Source organism: Carcharhinus amblyrhynchos, chromosome 3 (genome assembly GCF_965287045.1).
Source record: "Carcharhinus amblyrhynchos chromosome 3, sCarAmb.v2.hapA, whole genome shotgun sequence".
NCBI classification, from domain to species: Eukaryota; Metazoa; Chordata; class Chondrichthyes; order Carcharhiniformes; family Carcharhinidae; genus Carcharhinus; species Carcharhinus amblyrhynchos.
In genome coordinates this window covers 116,342,576-116,359,912 of record NC_137326.1, presented here as the reverse complement: position 1 = coordinate 116,359,912, position 17,337 = coordinate 116,342,576, and the positions used below count along the sequence as shown (strand labels likewise).

The 17,337-nt window shown below is 41.7% G+C and overlaps 1 protein-coding gene across 7 annotated transcripts in view; it reads right to left on the bottom strand.

Moving 5' to 3' along the window:
* vwa5b2 (von Willebrand factor A domain containing 5B2) overlaps positions 1 to 17,337 on the bottom strand; it is a 128,685-nt gene that overhangs the window by 33,840 nt on the left and 77,508 nt on the right. For 6 of the 7 annotated variants that reach the window (XM_080185812.1, XM_080185811.1, XM_080185809.1 and 3 more), the window contains 6 exons: positions 16,285 to 16,461; positions 13,600 to 13,710; positions 11,299 to 11,501; positions 5,879 to 5,993; positions 3,357 to 3,542; positions 975 to 1,179 (listed from right to left, as the gene is read on the bottom strand). In XM_080185812.1, the coding sequence (XP_080041938.1) occupies positions 975 to 1,179; positions 3,357 to 3,542; positions 5,879 to 5,993; positions 11,299 to 11,501; positions 13,600 to 13,710; positions 16,285 to 16,461 (997 nt within the window). The remainder of the gene's footprint in view (positions 1 to 974; positions 1,180 to 3,356; positions 3,543 to 5,878; positions 5,994 to 11,298; positions 11,502 to 13,599; positions 13,711 to 16,284; positions 16,462 to 17,337) is intronic. The other variant, XM_080185813.1, reaches the window with a different exon arrangement.

The window sequence follows — 17,337 nt, the reverse complement described above, 5'->3', positions numbered from 1 at the left end:
CTGCGTGGGTTTCCCCCGGGTGCTCAGGCTTCCTCCCACAGCCCAAAAAACAAGCTGGTTAGGTGCATTGGACATTTTAAGTTTTCCTTCAGCGCATCTGAACAGGTGCCGGAGTGTGGCAACTTGGGGATTTTGACAGTAGCTTCAGTGCAGTGTTAATGTAAGCTGACTTATGGCACTAATAAATAAACTTAAGCTTACAACATATTTATGTTTTGCAGGATGATGTTGACGATTGGCCAGCTACACCTGCTTTAATAATGAAGTCTAGATTGGTAGACCTGACACGGGGAACAATTCTTCCTCTTGATTCCAGATAACCTTGCACTCAGATAGAATGTGGGTTGACAAGCAATAGGACGCTGCATTGAAAAGCTGCACACACTGATGGTTCCAAAGCCTTAGCTATGCCAATCTGTGTCAAAGGTTGCCAGACTTAAGTGCACCTTGGTAAATGGTTTTTTTATTGCTTGGAAGAGAAACTATGTGCCTGCATTGTTCAAATAGATGATCTACATGCATTGATTCCTCAGTAACCTGGTTCAAAGCCAATGGTTTCCATAAATGTCTGGCACACCAAAATCAAAATGTCATTAGCATGGTTTAATAAATCTTTAGTGCTAATAGTAATTTTACTTCTACTTATGACTAAAACACCATCACAAATATTTACTGCATTGAATAGATTTTAATCATATGTATGAATTAAAAACACTAAAAAAAAGCTTTTAACTGCTTCAGCTCCTTCTTCTTGGGATATCAACAACTTATCATGACATCTTGTCCTATTACTTGATCTACTTTGGATAACAAAGCACCAGTGGTGAAGGTTTAGGGAATAGTCCAGACCATTATCCTTCAATTTCAAGAAACAGCATGAAATTTAGAAGCTTCGACAGGAAGGTAGGACAGGAGAAAGAAGAATGGGAGATTGTACAAGGGTGGAGAAACAGTGTGATGTTCATATACCTTACCCTTACATCTTTCATTCTCGTCAGCATTAGCACCTGAAAATTCGATTGAAATCTCTCGGGAAATCTCCTTTAAAGCCTGCTCAATGTCATTTTTTTCAACTGGTTTGATTCCATCAGTGAAAACTAATGTTGAAGGGTCTTCTTGAGCCTGAAATACTGAGTTAGTTGATCCCTTTAACGCAGTTTTAGAGTTGTGCTTTTTCCCCTACAACAGAAAGTATATGCTCAAGTATTTTTCAATATGAAGTGTACATATACACACATGCATAAAACCTGTAGACTTTCTCTTCCATATCATGCCTTATCCTTTTGGCGTTGGCATTTTGGATCTTCCACTGCTACTGAAACATAGTAAAATAAAATCAATTTCCTACCAGAAATGTGCATTTTGAATCAACAGGTACCAATGAGCAAAATTCCTGAGCCTCACTCACTCACTGTTACAAACTATCCAATATCCACACACAGCTTCTTGTTTACAAGGTTATGAATTGGTAGTACTAATTCATGGTGGTATTCTAATGTTCTGTTCCATGTGAAAAAGCAACTTCACATGTCCTTTTAGACTGTTTTGAATTTTTTGCATCCAGAGATTTTTGAACTAGTAACCAATGCAGAAAAATATCCTGTTAAAAAAAAGTAATTGAAATTTCCAAGACATCCTGACACTCTGCAATCTGCCCAAAAACCCACTCCCGAATGGAAATCATCCCTCCACTTTTCACCAGTATAAATCCTTTCTGGATCTGTGCTAGTCTCCACACCTTTGACCTCTTATCCTCTGCCATTCATTGGATCGACATCTGGCAACATGCAATGGATGGAATTTTCCCATTCTGGGATTAAGTCCTGTGGCATGTGGCTTAGACCCCCCCTACCACAGTTACCTTCAGTCTGCACCTCAAGAGCCCAAATGTGATTCCATCAATCCCTCCCTGAGAACCCCATCACACGTCTACAATCTTCTATGCTCCTATACATCTCTACAACATCCCCATGCTTTTTCACACTTCAGATCCTGCATAAGCACCCAGCTGCAACAACCAAGCACAGCTCTTCACACACCCACACCTCAATACCCCCAATGTCCCCTATCCTGCCTCTAGGCTTGAACCACTGCCCAACCTCTTCATTCCTCCCACATGGACCAAAAAATACTCTGAGTTGGAGGATCAATCATAGAATCCTTACAGTGCAGAAGGAGGCCATTTGGCCCATTGAGCTTGCACTGACAACAATCCCACCCAGGCCCCATCCCCATAACCCCATGTATTTATCCTGCCAATCCCCTTAATACTAAGGGCCAATTTAGCATGGTCAATCCACCTACCCAGCACATCTTTGGAGTGTGGGAGGAAACCCGAGCATCCAGAGGAAACCACGCAGGGAGAATGTGCAAACTCCATACAGTCACCTGAGGTCAGAATTGAATGCAGGTACCTGGTGCTGTGAAGCAACAATGCTAACCACAGTGCCACTGTGCCAGTCAAATCCCCTGGCAAGATTTCTGGATGAAGTTCTGATCCCTGGGTGAAGTTCTGATCCCTGGGTGAAATTCTGATTCCTGGGTGAAGTTCTGATTCCTGGGTAAAGGTCTGATCCCTGGGTAAAGGTCTGATCCCTGGGTGAAATTCTGATTCCTGGGTAAAGGTCTGATCCCTGGGTAAAGGTCTGATCCCTGGGTGAAATTCTGATTCCTGGGTAAAGGTCTGATCCCTGGGTAAAGGTCTGATCCCTGGGTGAAGTTTCTGCAGCGACACCAGCCACCTCCTGGGTGCTGCTGTGTGGGAAGATGTTATTGAAGCTCCACATTCAGTGCCAAGTGGTTTTCCAGGGTTCGGTCACTGGAGGCCTCTTCCTTGTTCTGCATCTCTGCAAGCTGGCCAGCGTGAATTCCTGCTGATGTTGTGGACGATGGAACATGGGGAGGGTTTTGGAGGGAAGGGGAGGGATTTCCAGTCGTACTTTCATCTATGTCTCTTCAGCAGGATGCAAATTAGTTTCACACCAGCCTGTCAGGGGAATTGTGACCTGCCATGCTGGGTTGCAGCAGAAAATCCTGCCATGATTTAATGCCACGAGGCTGATTCTTGTACCTCTTACTGATTTCTCCCCCTTCCTTGTCCACCATTAAACCTGCCATGGGGTGCATGAGAAAATTCCACCCATGAACTTTCCATTCATAGCAATGTACCAGTAATACGTCCCTTCATTGGCTCCCCCTACATTCTCGATAGCTGGTTTGCCTTGACTTCCACTTTATCGAACACAATTTCCCTTCCTCTTCACTTGTCAATCCCAGTGATTGACTTCTCAATATCTCGGGCTCCCACTACCCTAAATAATCTGAGGGGATTTCTACTTAATGTAGAGTTAACTTACAGCATTCTTCTTCTTTTGGAATCCAGAGAGATCATAAATTACACCATAACCATTCAGATGGTCCCCGGGATACATAGGTCCAATTTCACTCGGAGAAAGGAGAACTTCTAAAGTATCTGGGAGATACCATTCGATGGTGATGTCACTCAGGGCAGGCTCAATTGCCTTCTTTAAGGACTTAATTAACTAATTGACAAAAAAAAAGACAGCGTTAATATTCAACCATACCTGTCTAAAATCTTTACTGATGCACAGTGGGCATGTGACTTGAGCCACAGTGTCTGCCAGAACATAGTCAACTTAATTACATTAGGATTTCAGTCCATGAAGAATTGGCTTTATTGGGGTTGATTGTGTACCCAACTGTTGTACAATAGACCCTGTGTTCAGACATCAATGTTTGACTACAAGGCTGAACATTTCTTCAATTTATTTTTCAAATAATGCTAGAATATGATACCATAAATAATTAATTATATCCTGTTCTTCCAATGAATATTGAACTAGCACAGTCTTAGCACAGATTTAAAAGCAGATACATTTAAACCATAAAGCCATATCAATTTCTCCCTTTTCCCAACAATGTATAGTACGGAGGGTATCTGAAAGAACACAGTAATAGCACTGACCACCGGAAAGTCTATTGTGTTTGAATGAAAACCAATCAACCAGGTTATCAACATGGGTCAGAATTCTCCAAGCTCACCTGCAACAGTGATTCTCCAGTCCCGTTGCAATGTATGGTGATTTGGCTAAGCGCCAAATTCTCCATTCTCACTGGCAGAGTGACTGGTGTAAATGACATCGACAAATTCCGGCCTTTACGGTTTAATGACTATGATTTGCTTTGATGTGATTATAACTTGGAAACAATCTGGAGTTATTGTGTTGAAGGACTATCAGTTGCTGAATATTAAATGTCTAACTACAAGGCTGAACATTCCTTCAATTTATTTTTCAAATAACGCTAGAATATTATATCATAAATAATTACTTGTGCCCTGTTCTTCCAATGAACTAGCACAGTCTTCAGTCCAAGGCTGATCTGAAAAGAAAATGGAACCCTACCCGGGGACAGGATGGATTACCTTATGGCTGGAACTCTATCACCTCGCTCACTACGGAATTGGAGTGGGCGAGGGTCCGACAACAGAAATCTCCGTTGACCCCCACAGCAGGAATTTCTGGTCTCGCTCGAGCAAGGCTGTAAAATCCCGCCCAGTGTGTGCTATCTATCTCCTTCTTTTCTGATCATCATCTTCAATTCATTTTGCATTGATAAAAAAATTGTGCCTATCATTCTGGGGCTGAGCAGTGCCATCCTGTTCTTGTAACTACAATGTGAATGTTCTAAATTGGTGATAAGACAAAGCCAAATGGCTGTGTGGACTGATACTACATTATTCAATCCAAACTTGTAAAGCAGGGGGCACTTACAAAGAACGACTGCAACCCTGTGTACCGTGAGGTGGCAACTGAAGCACAATTATACTGTTCGGTTATGCTAATTCTGTGAAATTTCAGAATACACAAATAAATTACACATGTTTGATCTTTTAGTTCTAAATTAAAATGTCATTGCAATAGCCTGGATACTCAAAAAGTTACTGTGTGTGACTGATTACTTGGGAAGCAAAAGTCTTGTTAATTGGAAGAAAGTGGTCTAAAGCAGATAAAGAATCATAGAATCCCTACAATGGAGAAGGAAGTCATTCAGCCCATTGAATCTGCACTGACTCTCCATCAGAACATCCCACCCAGGCCCGATCCCCATAATCCCATGAATTCACCCCACAAATCTCCCCTAACCTAAACATCTTGAGACACTAAGGGGCAATTTAGCATGGCAAATCAACCTAATCCACACATCTTTGGACTGTAGGAAGAAACCAGAACACCCAGAGGAAACCCACACAGACATGGGGAGAATGAGCAGCATGGTAGCACAGTGGTTAGCACTGCTGCTTTACAGCTCCAGGGACCTAGGTTCGATTCCCGGCTTGGGTCACTGTCTATGTGGAGTTTACACATTCTCCTCGTACCTGTGTGGGTGTCCTCTGGGTGCTCCGGTTTCCTCCCACAGTCCAAAAATGTGCAGGTTAGGTTGATTGGCCATGCTAAGATTGCCCTTAGTGTCCTGAAATGCGTAGGTTAGAGGCATTAGTGGGTAAATATGTAGGGATATGGGGGTAGGGCCTGGGTGGAATTGTGGTCAGTGCAGACTCGATAGGCTGAATGGCCTTCTGTACTGTAGGGTTTCTATGATTTCCAATGTGCAAATTTCACACAGCCAGAATTGAATCCGGGTCCCGAGTACTGTGAGACAGCAATGCTAACCATTGTGGCATTATGCTACCCTAATATGAATGGATATGAAGTGATAGCAGTTTGCAAGGCAACATAATATAATGAAAATCAGAAGAGATATAACATCTCATCCAAAATGGCTCATTTTACATTATGCCTCAAAGTCAACATTGCCCCAGTGTATGTATATATTACTGAAAAGCACAGCCACTCACCTTTGGTTGTAGTCGTTCACCTTCATTGAAAAATTCAACTGTTCCACCTGTAACCTTTGCAACCCCATGCAGCAACCGCTTGCAGGCATTAGGACCCAGCCCATAGCTGAAACATCTAATGAAATGTTCTGGCATTAGAAATATATCCTTTGCCATACGTTATCTTTAAAGCAATTATAATGAAGCTAGATACAAATATTAATCATGAGCTAGATGAGAGCTTTACTTAATGTCTCAATATGGAATGTTACTGACACTGAACTCTTGCCATTTTTTTGAGATCTATAAATTAGAATTATGGAACCAATTTTGCTAATAATGTGTTCCTTGCCGAAGCAGCAGCCAAATGGATCACTGTTGGAACCCAACTTAATAAATATTTATTGTTAAAGGCATATGGTACATTCTTGTTAACCTTCCCAACACTTCTCTCCCTTGTAACTGACAAATGAAAGGAACGTTGTGAACTAACAGTACTAAACGCTAATTGGATGTAGCATCTATGAATCAAACTGGACAGCTTGGTTCACTGCCATGAAAGGGAGGCAAACATTACTGAAATGTTCACTGTTACACTGTAAAGTATTCAGATTTTAAATGAACATTTAACAATTCAGAAGCAGAGGTTTGTACTTCCTCAGCTACAAATTTGTTTGCTTTAATTAACCTTTTTTGAGCCATGTTGCTTTTTTTTCACTTTGATGTGATGATCGAATTACGGACATCAATTTGCACGAGCTATCAATGTTAGATAGCCAGAAAGTGATTTACTTTTGGCAAAACCACCAGTCAACATTGCACAAGTCCAAATGAACATATATAATACATGATACAAAATAACAGATTCTCTGATGGAACAGTGTTTAAATTAAATGAATAAACTCAGCTTGTGAAAGTTATGTTGTAAGTAGAAACTAGAAAACTCTGAGTGGAGAACTCAGTTCCACTGTTATCCATGTTTGTTTAACTTCATTTTCTTTGCATTACAAATAAAATGGCCAATCTGTTAAATCGTGTAAGAAACAAATAACTTACAGTCCTCAAACTGCACAGATTTTACAAGAACAAGGGCACAACTGGTCATGGCTGAATGGTAGAAGAGAAGCCTCTTCTCTTCTACCATAATCAACAGGGCAGTTGACAATATCCATTCCATTTCCTGCACTTGACTCATACCTTCCTCTCTTTCCCAGTTTTACCTGTTCTTACCTTTCATTCAACCAGCCTCCAATTTCAACACGACTTCTTTCACCATTTCTGCCACTGGCATGTTGTCACCACCAAATACATCCCTCCTTTCTGTAATTTAAAATGACCGCTCCCTGCCTGATACCTGGATGCACACTACAAACACCTCCAGAGCCCCTTCCCACCGCACCACCTCACAGAGATATAAACCTGTCCTTTTACCTCCTCTGCATTCAGCCATTCGGTCCCTCATACATTCTTCTTCCAGGTGAAGCAGCAATTTACTTGTAACTCTTTTCAAATGAGTGTACTGTATTCACTTTTCAAGATGTAGGCTCCTCCAAACTGGGGAGACCGATGACAGCTGGGTGACTGCTTTGTGGAACATCTCAGTTCATAGAATAGGTTCATAGAATCCTTACATTTCAGAAGGAGGCCATTCAGCCCATCGAGCCTGCACCGACAACAATCCCATTCAGGCCCTATCCCTGTAACCTCACATATTAACGCTGCTAGTCCCTCTAACCTATGCATCCTGGGACACTAAGGAGCAATTTAGCATGGCCAATCAACCTAATCCACACATTTTTTGACTGTGGGAGGAAACTGGAACATCCAGAGGAAACCCAGACACGTAGACACAGGGAGAACTTGCAGACTCCGCACAGACAGGCACCCAAGCCGGGAACTGAACTCGGGTCCCTGGCGCTGTGAGGCAGCAGTGCTAACCACTATGCCACCATGCTGCCCTGTCACTTTTGAAGCAGATACACGAGTTTCCAGCTGCCTGTCATTCTAATTCTCTGCTGCACTCCCACTCTGATCCTTCTCATCCTCTGCTCCTGCATTGTCCCAGTAAAACTCAACATAACCTTGGGGAGCAGCACCTCACCTTCCCATTTGCCATTTCACAGCCTTCCAGAATCAACAATATATTTACTACTAACATCAAATGCTGGAAAACCTCAGCAGGTGTGACAGCAACTCTCTCTCGAGAGTAGAGTCAATGTTTCGAGTCAGGATGACTCTTCAAAGGTCATCCCGACCTTCAGGATCTCCTGAGATTTTCCAGCATTTGTTTCAGATTCCAGCACCCACAGTATTTTGTCTTTATAATAACATTTTCAGGTCCGAATCACTGGTCTAACTATTTTGGACAGCAGTTGATATAGTGGTTCTGCTATTCTCAATGACACCTCCTCGAGACACATCTTCAGTTTCTTTACTTGTCCCATGACCATTCCTGTTTGTTTTGCAACAGTATCTCTTGTCATTTAATCTCCTGGCATTCCACCCAGCCCAGAGCCTTCACTCTTGTTCTTTCCCCACCCCAACACCCTTTCCTTAGCTCTGTTGTGGCTTAAAAACAGGTCCATCTCTAAATCTTTCCTGTTCTGCTAAAAGGTCATCACTCTGGAAAAAACTGTGTAGAATTTTGCATTCTGTGCACAGGGTGCGATCTGAGGTGGGAAAAAGGTATGCAGCTTGCAGGCAGCACAGCCGAGTTTTCTCTCCAGGTATCATATAGCTCTCTGTCCACAGAAAATCTGAGGGTGTAGTTTTCACCTGACAGACTCCACAGAGGTCAGGTTGCCATTATTAAAAGGCAATCCGATCTACACAAAAAAAACTACATCCACCCTCACCCACAGATACAGGTACCCCCCACTCCCCCCCCCGTCACCACACACACTGGGGAAATTATCCCCAGTGGATAAGGGGAACCCCCCATATGCATCAGTGAAATGCCCCTGCACAGATAAAGGGAACCCATCCCATAAGCATTCAGGCAGCTCTACACTCCCACACCACATAGATAAGAGCACGAGGGCAACACTCCCACCCCAGAGATAGGGAGAGTCCCTACCCCCTCCACCACGGAGCTGCTCAGTGAGTCCATCCTGGCATTGGGTGATGGGACAGTACCAAGGTGCTGATTGGGCAGGTCCCTCTCCTCCTGGGGGCCTATACCTACCTGTGCCATTCAGTGGGTTCCCATCAACTGCTTCACATTTTCAGAAAGCAGTTTTAAATTGCTCTGATGTGACGCCAGTGAGGGGGGATTTCTAAACGTGGGGGGAGCCTATGGCGGGAAAGCCTGCCGATTATATTCAAATTTATTCAAATGTATTTAAATGCACTTTTCAGCCTCAGTTGAAGGTGGACTCAGGCATCTTGGATGCGAGTTTGAGTCAAAAACAAATTTTTAACCCACACCTGGCAAGATGCACATGTTTTTGGTTAAAATTCCACCCTTTAATTCAGATGTGAAAAGATGGTGTTGAACTGATAATGTGCTTCACTTCCAGTGGAGATAGACCCACGCAATAACAAGTGTCTAACTGATGTGAGTGATAATGTTCAAATTCTGTTCCACTGATCATAATAAATTATGGCCGGAATTCTCTGACCTTACCCATGGCTGGGATTCTCCAGTCCCGCTGCTGCAAATGGAGATTTGACTGAGCACCAAATTCTCTGTTCTTGCTGGCAGCGGTAGCAAGGGTCAGTTTAACATCAGAAAGTTCAGGCCTATATATGTGAGGAAGTTACTTCACCCAGCACATAACAGCCAAGGTTATTGAGAAGCCTTACCCAATGGATCAGACTCTGTAAGAAAGAAAAGGCCTTAAACTTTTCATCCTTGTTGACAAAGAATGAGAGTAGAACATTTGAATAGCACACTGGTGGGGATCATTGCAGCATTCACATTCTGAGTCATTACCGTTATTGTTGTTTAGAGATAGACTATAGTTAATTATATTATTTTAACCTTCAGTCATCCTGCTAAGAATCTCTTCTGAGTTTATAGGATAAAAGAAAGCATTTGGTCATTATCTTTAATTGATCCCTCAACACTGAGGTGACAGTTTTATATTTGTTCAAGAAGTGATTAATATAAATGGAGGCATTAAACAGTGACGTGTGTCATTAGTGTGCCTTTAAGAAAGGTTTTTTTTAAATCATGATCTATGCAACTCTCACAGTTTCAGTGTTTCTCAGCTCACAATCTTAGCTGATGTCATTATGGCACCGGTTTGTGTGGCGATGTCCTTGTATTGTGACTTCAATAGCTTAAATCAGGTCTGTTTATTTTAATTCTGAGTTTTATTATGATCCTGCATTGTTAGAAGGATGGTCATGTGTTTTTGGACAGCTTTTCTTTCCTTTCCAATGAGTTTAAGGTTTCATTTTGAGTTTGAGCTGCTGTTTAGTTGAGTTTTAGAAGGAGCAGCAAGCTGAACAGAAGTGTTTTCTCTCCCTGTTGTTTTGGAAATTCTGCTGGTTATTTGAAAGCAACGTCTTGCCTTTCTGAAGGGGGAATCCGCTGTTTGTGGCTTGCCTCGTGTCTCTAGTGTTTTGAAAAGTTGTTCTGATTTCAAACTGCTCTCAGTCTATACAGAGAACTGCAGACTTCATCCAAAGGACTCAATCCTAGTATCATGTGAACATTAGCCTATGCTGTATTAAACTTGTAAAAAGGGTCTATTGTTTATGGGATTGGTTTGATTGTGACAGCTCCTATATTTGTTAAGGGTTATACATTATAGTGGTTGTTTTGTTTCTTGTTTGTAATTGATAAAGATTCTCGCTAATTTGCTTACTATACATGTTAACTATATTCTGAAATAAATTTTGTTTGATAAAAGCTCCCTAGTGGGTCATTTGAATCACATCTGAAGTGAAACCCATCATGTTTATCCTAGTCATGTTCAAGGTGCAAAACCTATGATCCAGGCAGGTTCGAGAAAACACTATGGAGTTTCTGACCTGATCTATAATAGATGGAATTTACATATCTCTTTGAATCATAGAACCCTATAGTGCAGTAAGAGGCACTTCGGCCCATCAAGTCTGCACTGATCACAATCCCACCCAGGCCCTACCCCCATTTCCCTACATATTTTACCTATTAATCCCTCTAGCCTAAGCATTTTAGGACACTAAGGGGCAATTTTAGCATGGCCAATCAACCTAACCTGCACATCTTTGGACTGTGGGAGGAAACCAGAGCACCCAAAGGAAACCCACGCAGACATGAGGAGAATGTGCAAACTCCACACAGACAGTGACCCGAGCCGGGAATCGAACCCAGGTCCCTGGGGCTGCGAAGCAGCAGTGCTAACCACTGTACTACCGTGCCGCCCAATCTCTTTCAGATAAAGGGTGAGATCATTTGGTAGCACAAAGGAGCTTAATACTTCATCTGGACACAACAGAAATACAAGTACCTTGCAGAACTTGCATTTTTTCGCACAAGCTCAATAGTCTTCCCAGCATGGCTCACTGAAGCATCTGTCAAAATGAAGAGTTGCCGAGGATAGCCACGGTGCACTGGCTGCTTGAAGATCCAGGATAAAGCACCAAGAATATTTGTGCCACCCATGTCAGCCCTCATCCTCTGAATATACTCGCAGGCAAAAGATAAGGTCTCCTTTAAACAGGCAAAGGAAATTGTCAACCAGAGATTTCAGAACCTGCAGCTAAGCTCCTAGAGAAGGAATTATATAAACATGTGACCCAGTATAATAACATACTTATGCAGCACCTTCAATTTAATAAAACATCCCAAGGTAAAGGAGCATTATAAAACAAAGTATTAAAAGCAAACCACAGAATCGTGGAATCCCTAAATTGCAGAAGGAGGCCATTTGGTCCATTGCATCTGCACCGACTCTAACAGAATATCTCATCTAGCCCTCTCTCCTGTCCTATCCCCATAGCTCCACACATTACCATTGCTAACTATTCTAACCTACCCATCTCGGGATACTAAGGGGCAAATCAGTGTCACCAATCCACCTAACCTGCACATCTTTTGACTGATGGAGATATTAGATCAAGTTTTGTCCAAAAGACAGGTTTTAAGGAGTGTCTTAGAATCATAGAAACATAGAAAGTACAGAATGTGGCTTTTTCTTAAAAGAGGAAAATGAAATAAAGACACAGAGAGGCTAAGAGAGGTGGACAGGGTGGGGAGCATTTCATGACTTAGGGCCCTGAAGACTCAGGTGATGCATTAAATGTTCTGACAAGGTGGGGAAAATATGACACCAGCTTTGCTTAGTCTACTTGAAATAATGGGTGAGATTTTCCAGTCACACTCAACACAAGACTGGAAAATTCCACTTGAGGAGAATGAACCTTTGTATGGTACTGTCCTGCCTGCTATGATTCCCGTGGCAGGTGGGACAGGGAATTCCATCCACTGGCTCCTTTTTGTTGTGTGGAATAGTCAGCTACTATGTAAAGATAGAAAGGTCAGACTACATCTTAGTCTCTTAGGTATTTGGACAAGGAGTTTCAAATGTGGCTTTTGAAAAGAATATTTCTTAGAAATCTCAGAATTTTTGGTATTCAACTGAAACTGCCCGGGTGGGATTTTCCAGCCACACACGCCCCGAAACTGGAAAATTCCACCCGGGGTCAATGGACTTTTGCATGGTTTGTGTCCCACCCACTATAATTCCCATGGTGGGAAAATTCCACCCTACATGTTTAAAGGGGGAGCTGGAAATATTTTTCATTGCAGATTAAGGGGAAAAGCAGAAAAAATCCTTTTCAAATATATTAAGGGGAATGTTTGGATATGTGACCACGTAGTTTTACCATTCTTAAAAAAAATGCTGTGATTTTGGACAGTCATTTCCAGTCCGTGACAATTGGGCAGAATTTTCCTCTCCCGCCCGGTATGGGAATCGTAGCGGGTGGGGGCGGACCATGAAAAGATCCATTGATCTCGGGTGGGATTTTCCAGACTTAGGGTGAACACAGGTAGAAAATCAGTCACCAGGGTAATAGTCAGATGGTGAAATTATTCTCTTAATGGAAAATGAGAGAATGCTAATGATCTTATTGAATGGCGGGGCAGGCTCGAAGGGCTAGATGGCCTACTCCTGCTCCTATTTCTTATGTTCTTATGTAATTATTCTCTAATTAATACTCTAAACAAAAATTCTTTAAAAAATCTGTGGAAATGCATGAAATTAGTCAGCAGGTATCTCTTAAATGTCTACTGTTTTGAGAATTGCTTTCTTCTTAGAAATTGCATCCTTTAAAGTTGAATGTTCCTGCAATTTTACTGCAGGTTTGTTGATTGATCCATTTTCTTAAGTTATTATAGTCTTAAAATACAAAGATTCTGATGTAAGCAAACCACAGCGAACTGGCAGTGCATTGACTACAAGTCCATGTACGCTTCCAATGATTTAACTTTTACATTTATCATAAACCTGAAAGGGATTTTACGTTGATCTCTATACAGAAACATGTCAGAGGCTGTCATCATTCAGCAGGGAACAGGACCTTTTCAACATCCATCCAACAACTTAGGTGACAATGTATGGCTCCTAATGCATGCTCTGTCGACCTAAGATAAACCAAGGGAGCAAGTAATTTTTTATTATTGCAGGGTTTAAGGAAATACGCCGTTAAGTGCCTGTTTGTCACTGTTGTGGACACAATTTAAATCAATGGCACTGACATCCCTACTGTGCTCTCATTTGGTAAATGTTATAGCAGGGAGAACTTACATCACTACACTGCCGACTGGAAGAGAAGAGCGTCCTCACATTTGATCCAAAGCCAATTATGTTCAGCAATGTTCCAGGTGGTAAACTTTTAATAACAACCACCATGGCTTCCTAGAAATGAAGAAAAAAGAAAGCAGTAGGTTTGACAGCCGTGCGCCTGACATTATCACGTTTATACATATTGTACATATAGAAGATAAGCTATAAGTAAGGGCTTGGTGGATAAAACAGCAGGCCACGCCAAAATATTTTACATTCTGCTGTCAAAATCTCAGAACCTAGTGCCTGGTAGAACAGGAACACCCATCCAGGCCCCACAATAAAAGTCATGGCTCCCCTCATCCTTGTCTCTCCCCTTTTAGCAGATCAGCCTCATTACCTGCACCACATACCCACCTTACATCCCCTCAACTTTCCCAAACTCCCTCAACCCCAATCTCTGTCCAAAACTATCTATCCCCTTACCCCTCCATAACCAACTCTCAATAGCCCCTCCCACCCCCAACCTAACCATTATATACAAAATCCACGAGCCATTTTGGTAGGAAAAACAGAATTGCACAGTATTTCTTAAATGGAGAGACGTTGGAAAATGGTCAGTCCAAAAGTGACCTGGGAAGGCAAATAGTACATTAGGTTTTATTGCAAGGGGGTTTGAGTATAGGGATAAGGAAATGTTGCTGAAGTTGTATATTGGTGAGACCATACCTGGAGTATTGTGTACAACTTTTATCTTCTTACCTGAGAAAGAATAGACTGACCATAGAGGGAATGCACTGAAGGTTCACCAGACTAATCCTGGGGATAGTAGGATTACCCTGTGAGATTGAGGAGTCTGGACTGTATTATCTAGAGTTTATCAGAATGAGAGGTGAACTCATGTCATGTAGAACATTCTTACAAGGCTTGAAAGAATAGATGCAGAAAGGATGCTTCCCCTCCCAGATTGGGGGTTCTTGAGCCAGTGGACTATCTCAGAATAAATGGTAGGCCAGAATAAGGATGAATTTCTTCAATTAGAGGATGGTGAAACTTTGAAATTCTCTACTCCAGGGTGCTGTGGAGGCTTAGATATTGAAAATATTCAAAGCGGAGTTTGATAGATTTCCAGAAACCAATGACTTTCAGAAACCAATAATATTAAGGATTACAGGGACATGGTGGGAAGTGGTTCGGAGATGGGAGATCAGCAATTACCTAGTTAAATGATGGAATAGGCTCAAGGGGCTGAGTGGCTTACTCTGTTTCCTATTCCTTAAATTATTTGAAACTCTTTGAAAATAGATCTATCAAAATAAACAAACAGCGCTTTAAAGTTGTTTAAAAACTACTATTCTTTTTGAAATTCATAAATTAGCAAATATAAACAGGTCTACACCCCAGACAGCTGTGTAATTAAACTCTGCTGAGTGTAATCCATTGGTGATTTGAGAACAATCAAACTGACATTTTCTTAAGCAACAGTATAAACAAACCCTGCTGAGCTAAATCCATTAGTGCCTTTAAAGACTGCCAAAAGCTCAGGTATGGATCAGAACCTTCAAAATGCCAAACAGATCGTTGAGCTAAGTCTCAGAAAAGAAATGATGCAATGGGGACATATCACACAATCAGTCTGTATTTCAAACAGGCTATTCTTTCACTGTTTATTGTGCAGGTTACTACTTCATCCAGTGGATAATCTACTCTCATGAATCTAAAGACTTTTCAACTTTCTCGATGTTGTTCCTTCTCTTTACAGCTTGTCAAATATCAGAAGGAACAATCTGGCAACCATATTATTTGATAGTCACTTACCATTTCAAATTACAGCACTGTCATTGCTCATTTTAGTAAAACCACATGCAACTACGCATTTCATAACGACATGTAAAGTCAGCAATTCATTCTGTACTGACCTTTCATACAGTTCCGGCCTCCAAACCATGGCTCATCAATGACTTAAAACACTTAACAAAACCTACCTGTCTCCATCACATGCCCAAAATCTGTCTAAAACCAATGAGATATGCAAGAAGATGAACATGGACTTGCAGTCAATGGAAAAGTAATGGCAATCTCTGTGTTGTTGAATTTACTTTAGCCAATATTGATTTGAATCTGACGCCAAGTCAAGAGGATCTCCAGCCATCCAACAACACTGATCTCATCAAGCAGTGTGTATAGCCAACCAATTAACAAATCTTTTATAGACAGCAAGCCAATAAGTAAAAGGCAGTGGTCATCTTTCATTTTGAGATCATTTTACAGACAGCGTTTTTCAGATGTTAAATTTCAAATCTTAAGGGATGCCATTTCATAAATATCAAATTAGTTATTCTTTCCCCAAGGCCAAAGAAGCTGTTCAGTTGCAATTTGGAACTTAATGCACCACTTAAAGCCCATTCAACATGGTGCAACTTTTCCCAATGGTTTTTGAGCAAGACTAACAAAATAAAAGTAGAAGCTCCCATCAATTCAATGATTTTGAATGGTTTCAGTTCTGAGGACTTCAACAACATATCCTACATAATTGTGTAGGACCACTGACAGCAATTTCTGGATTTCCACATTTAACGCACGTACAGAGATTCCAGAAGTTGCTGTCAATTTCAGAGGAGTAATGATAGCGAACATCACAAAGTCCCAACCATGAAACAAAACATTGACCATTTTAAAATTCATGTATATTTCTAAGTAACCCACTTTTATTTTCTCTATATTAATGCCACTCATGCTGCCACTTCTGTCAATAAGGAATATAATCTCTCTGGTCACATTTCCAAAATCAGTTGGGATGCCATGGAGATCAGGGCAAAAGTTCAGCATCAGCACAGGGTTGAATGCAATGTCTTTATGAAAGCGCTTCCGCACAAAATCAACCTGCAAGAAGACAACACACATTCTCATCAATGCCTCTGATAGTTGCACTATTATTTTCACATGTTATAACATAACACAATCACAGCAGAATAATAATGTTAGTAATCATACTTACCTGTATCTACTAACTTGTGTCAAAGCATGTCAATGCAAGCCATACAATTCAAATGTCAGAAACAAATTCTATAACATCAAACTCCCACAAATAACAGTGAAGAAAATGATCACCTATTCTTTTGGGCTGCGATTTTCCAGCAGCATCACACCCAGCACAGAATGCATTTGAGCAGAGCGGGGCCAGAGAATTGCGGGTGAGGGATTTAGCGTGTTTATTATTATTATTATTTATTTATTAGTCACATGCAGGCTTACATAAACGCTGCAATGAAGTTACTGTGAAAATCCCCTAGTCACCACATTCCGCACCTGTTCAGGTACACTGAGGGAGAATCTAGCATGGCCAATGCACATAACCAGCACATCTTCAGATTTTGGGAGGGAACCGCAGCATGTGGAGGAAACCTAAGCAGACACAGGGAGAATGTGCAACCTCCATAAAGGCAGTGACCCAAGCCAGGAATCGAACCCAAGTCCCTAGCGCTGTGAGGCAGCAGCGCTAATCACTGTGCCACCGTGCCGCTGGATGTTCTGGGCCAGCTCGAAACATCGCGGATATCTTTCTACCTACTGCTCCCGGGATGTAATCTGGTTCCCACCCTTACTGGGAGGGAATCAGCTCAGCATATTTAAATGAGCATTCAAATATGCTGAGTTCATTCGAGGCCAGATTTTCACCACTTCTGGTATTTCCCAATCCTCGGGCACAATGGGAGACTGCGAGAATCACTGCTAGTCTCTGCAAATGGAGACGAGGCG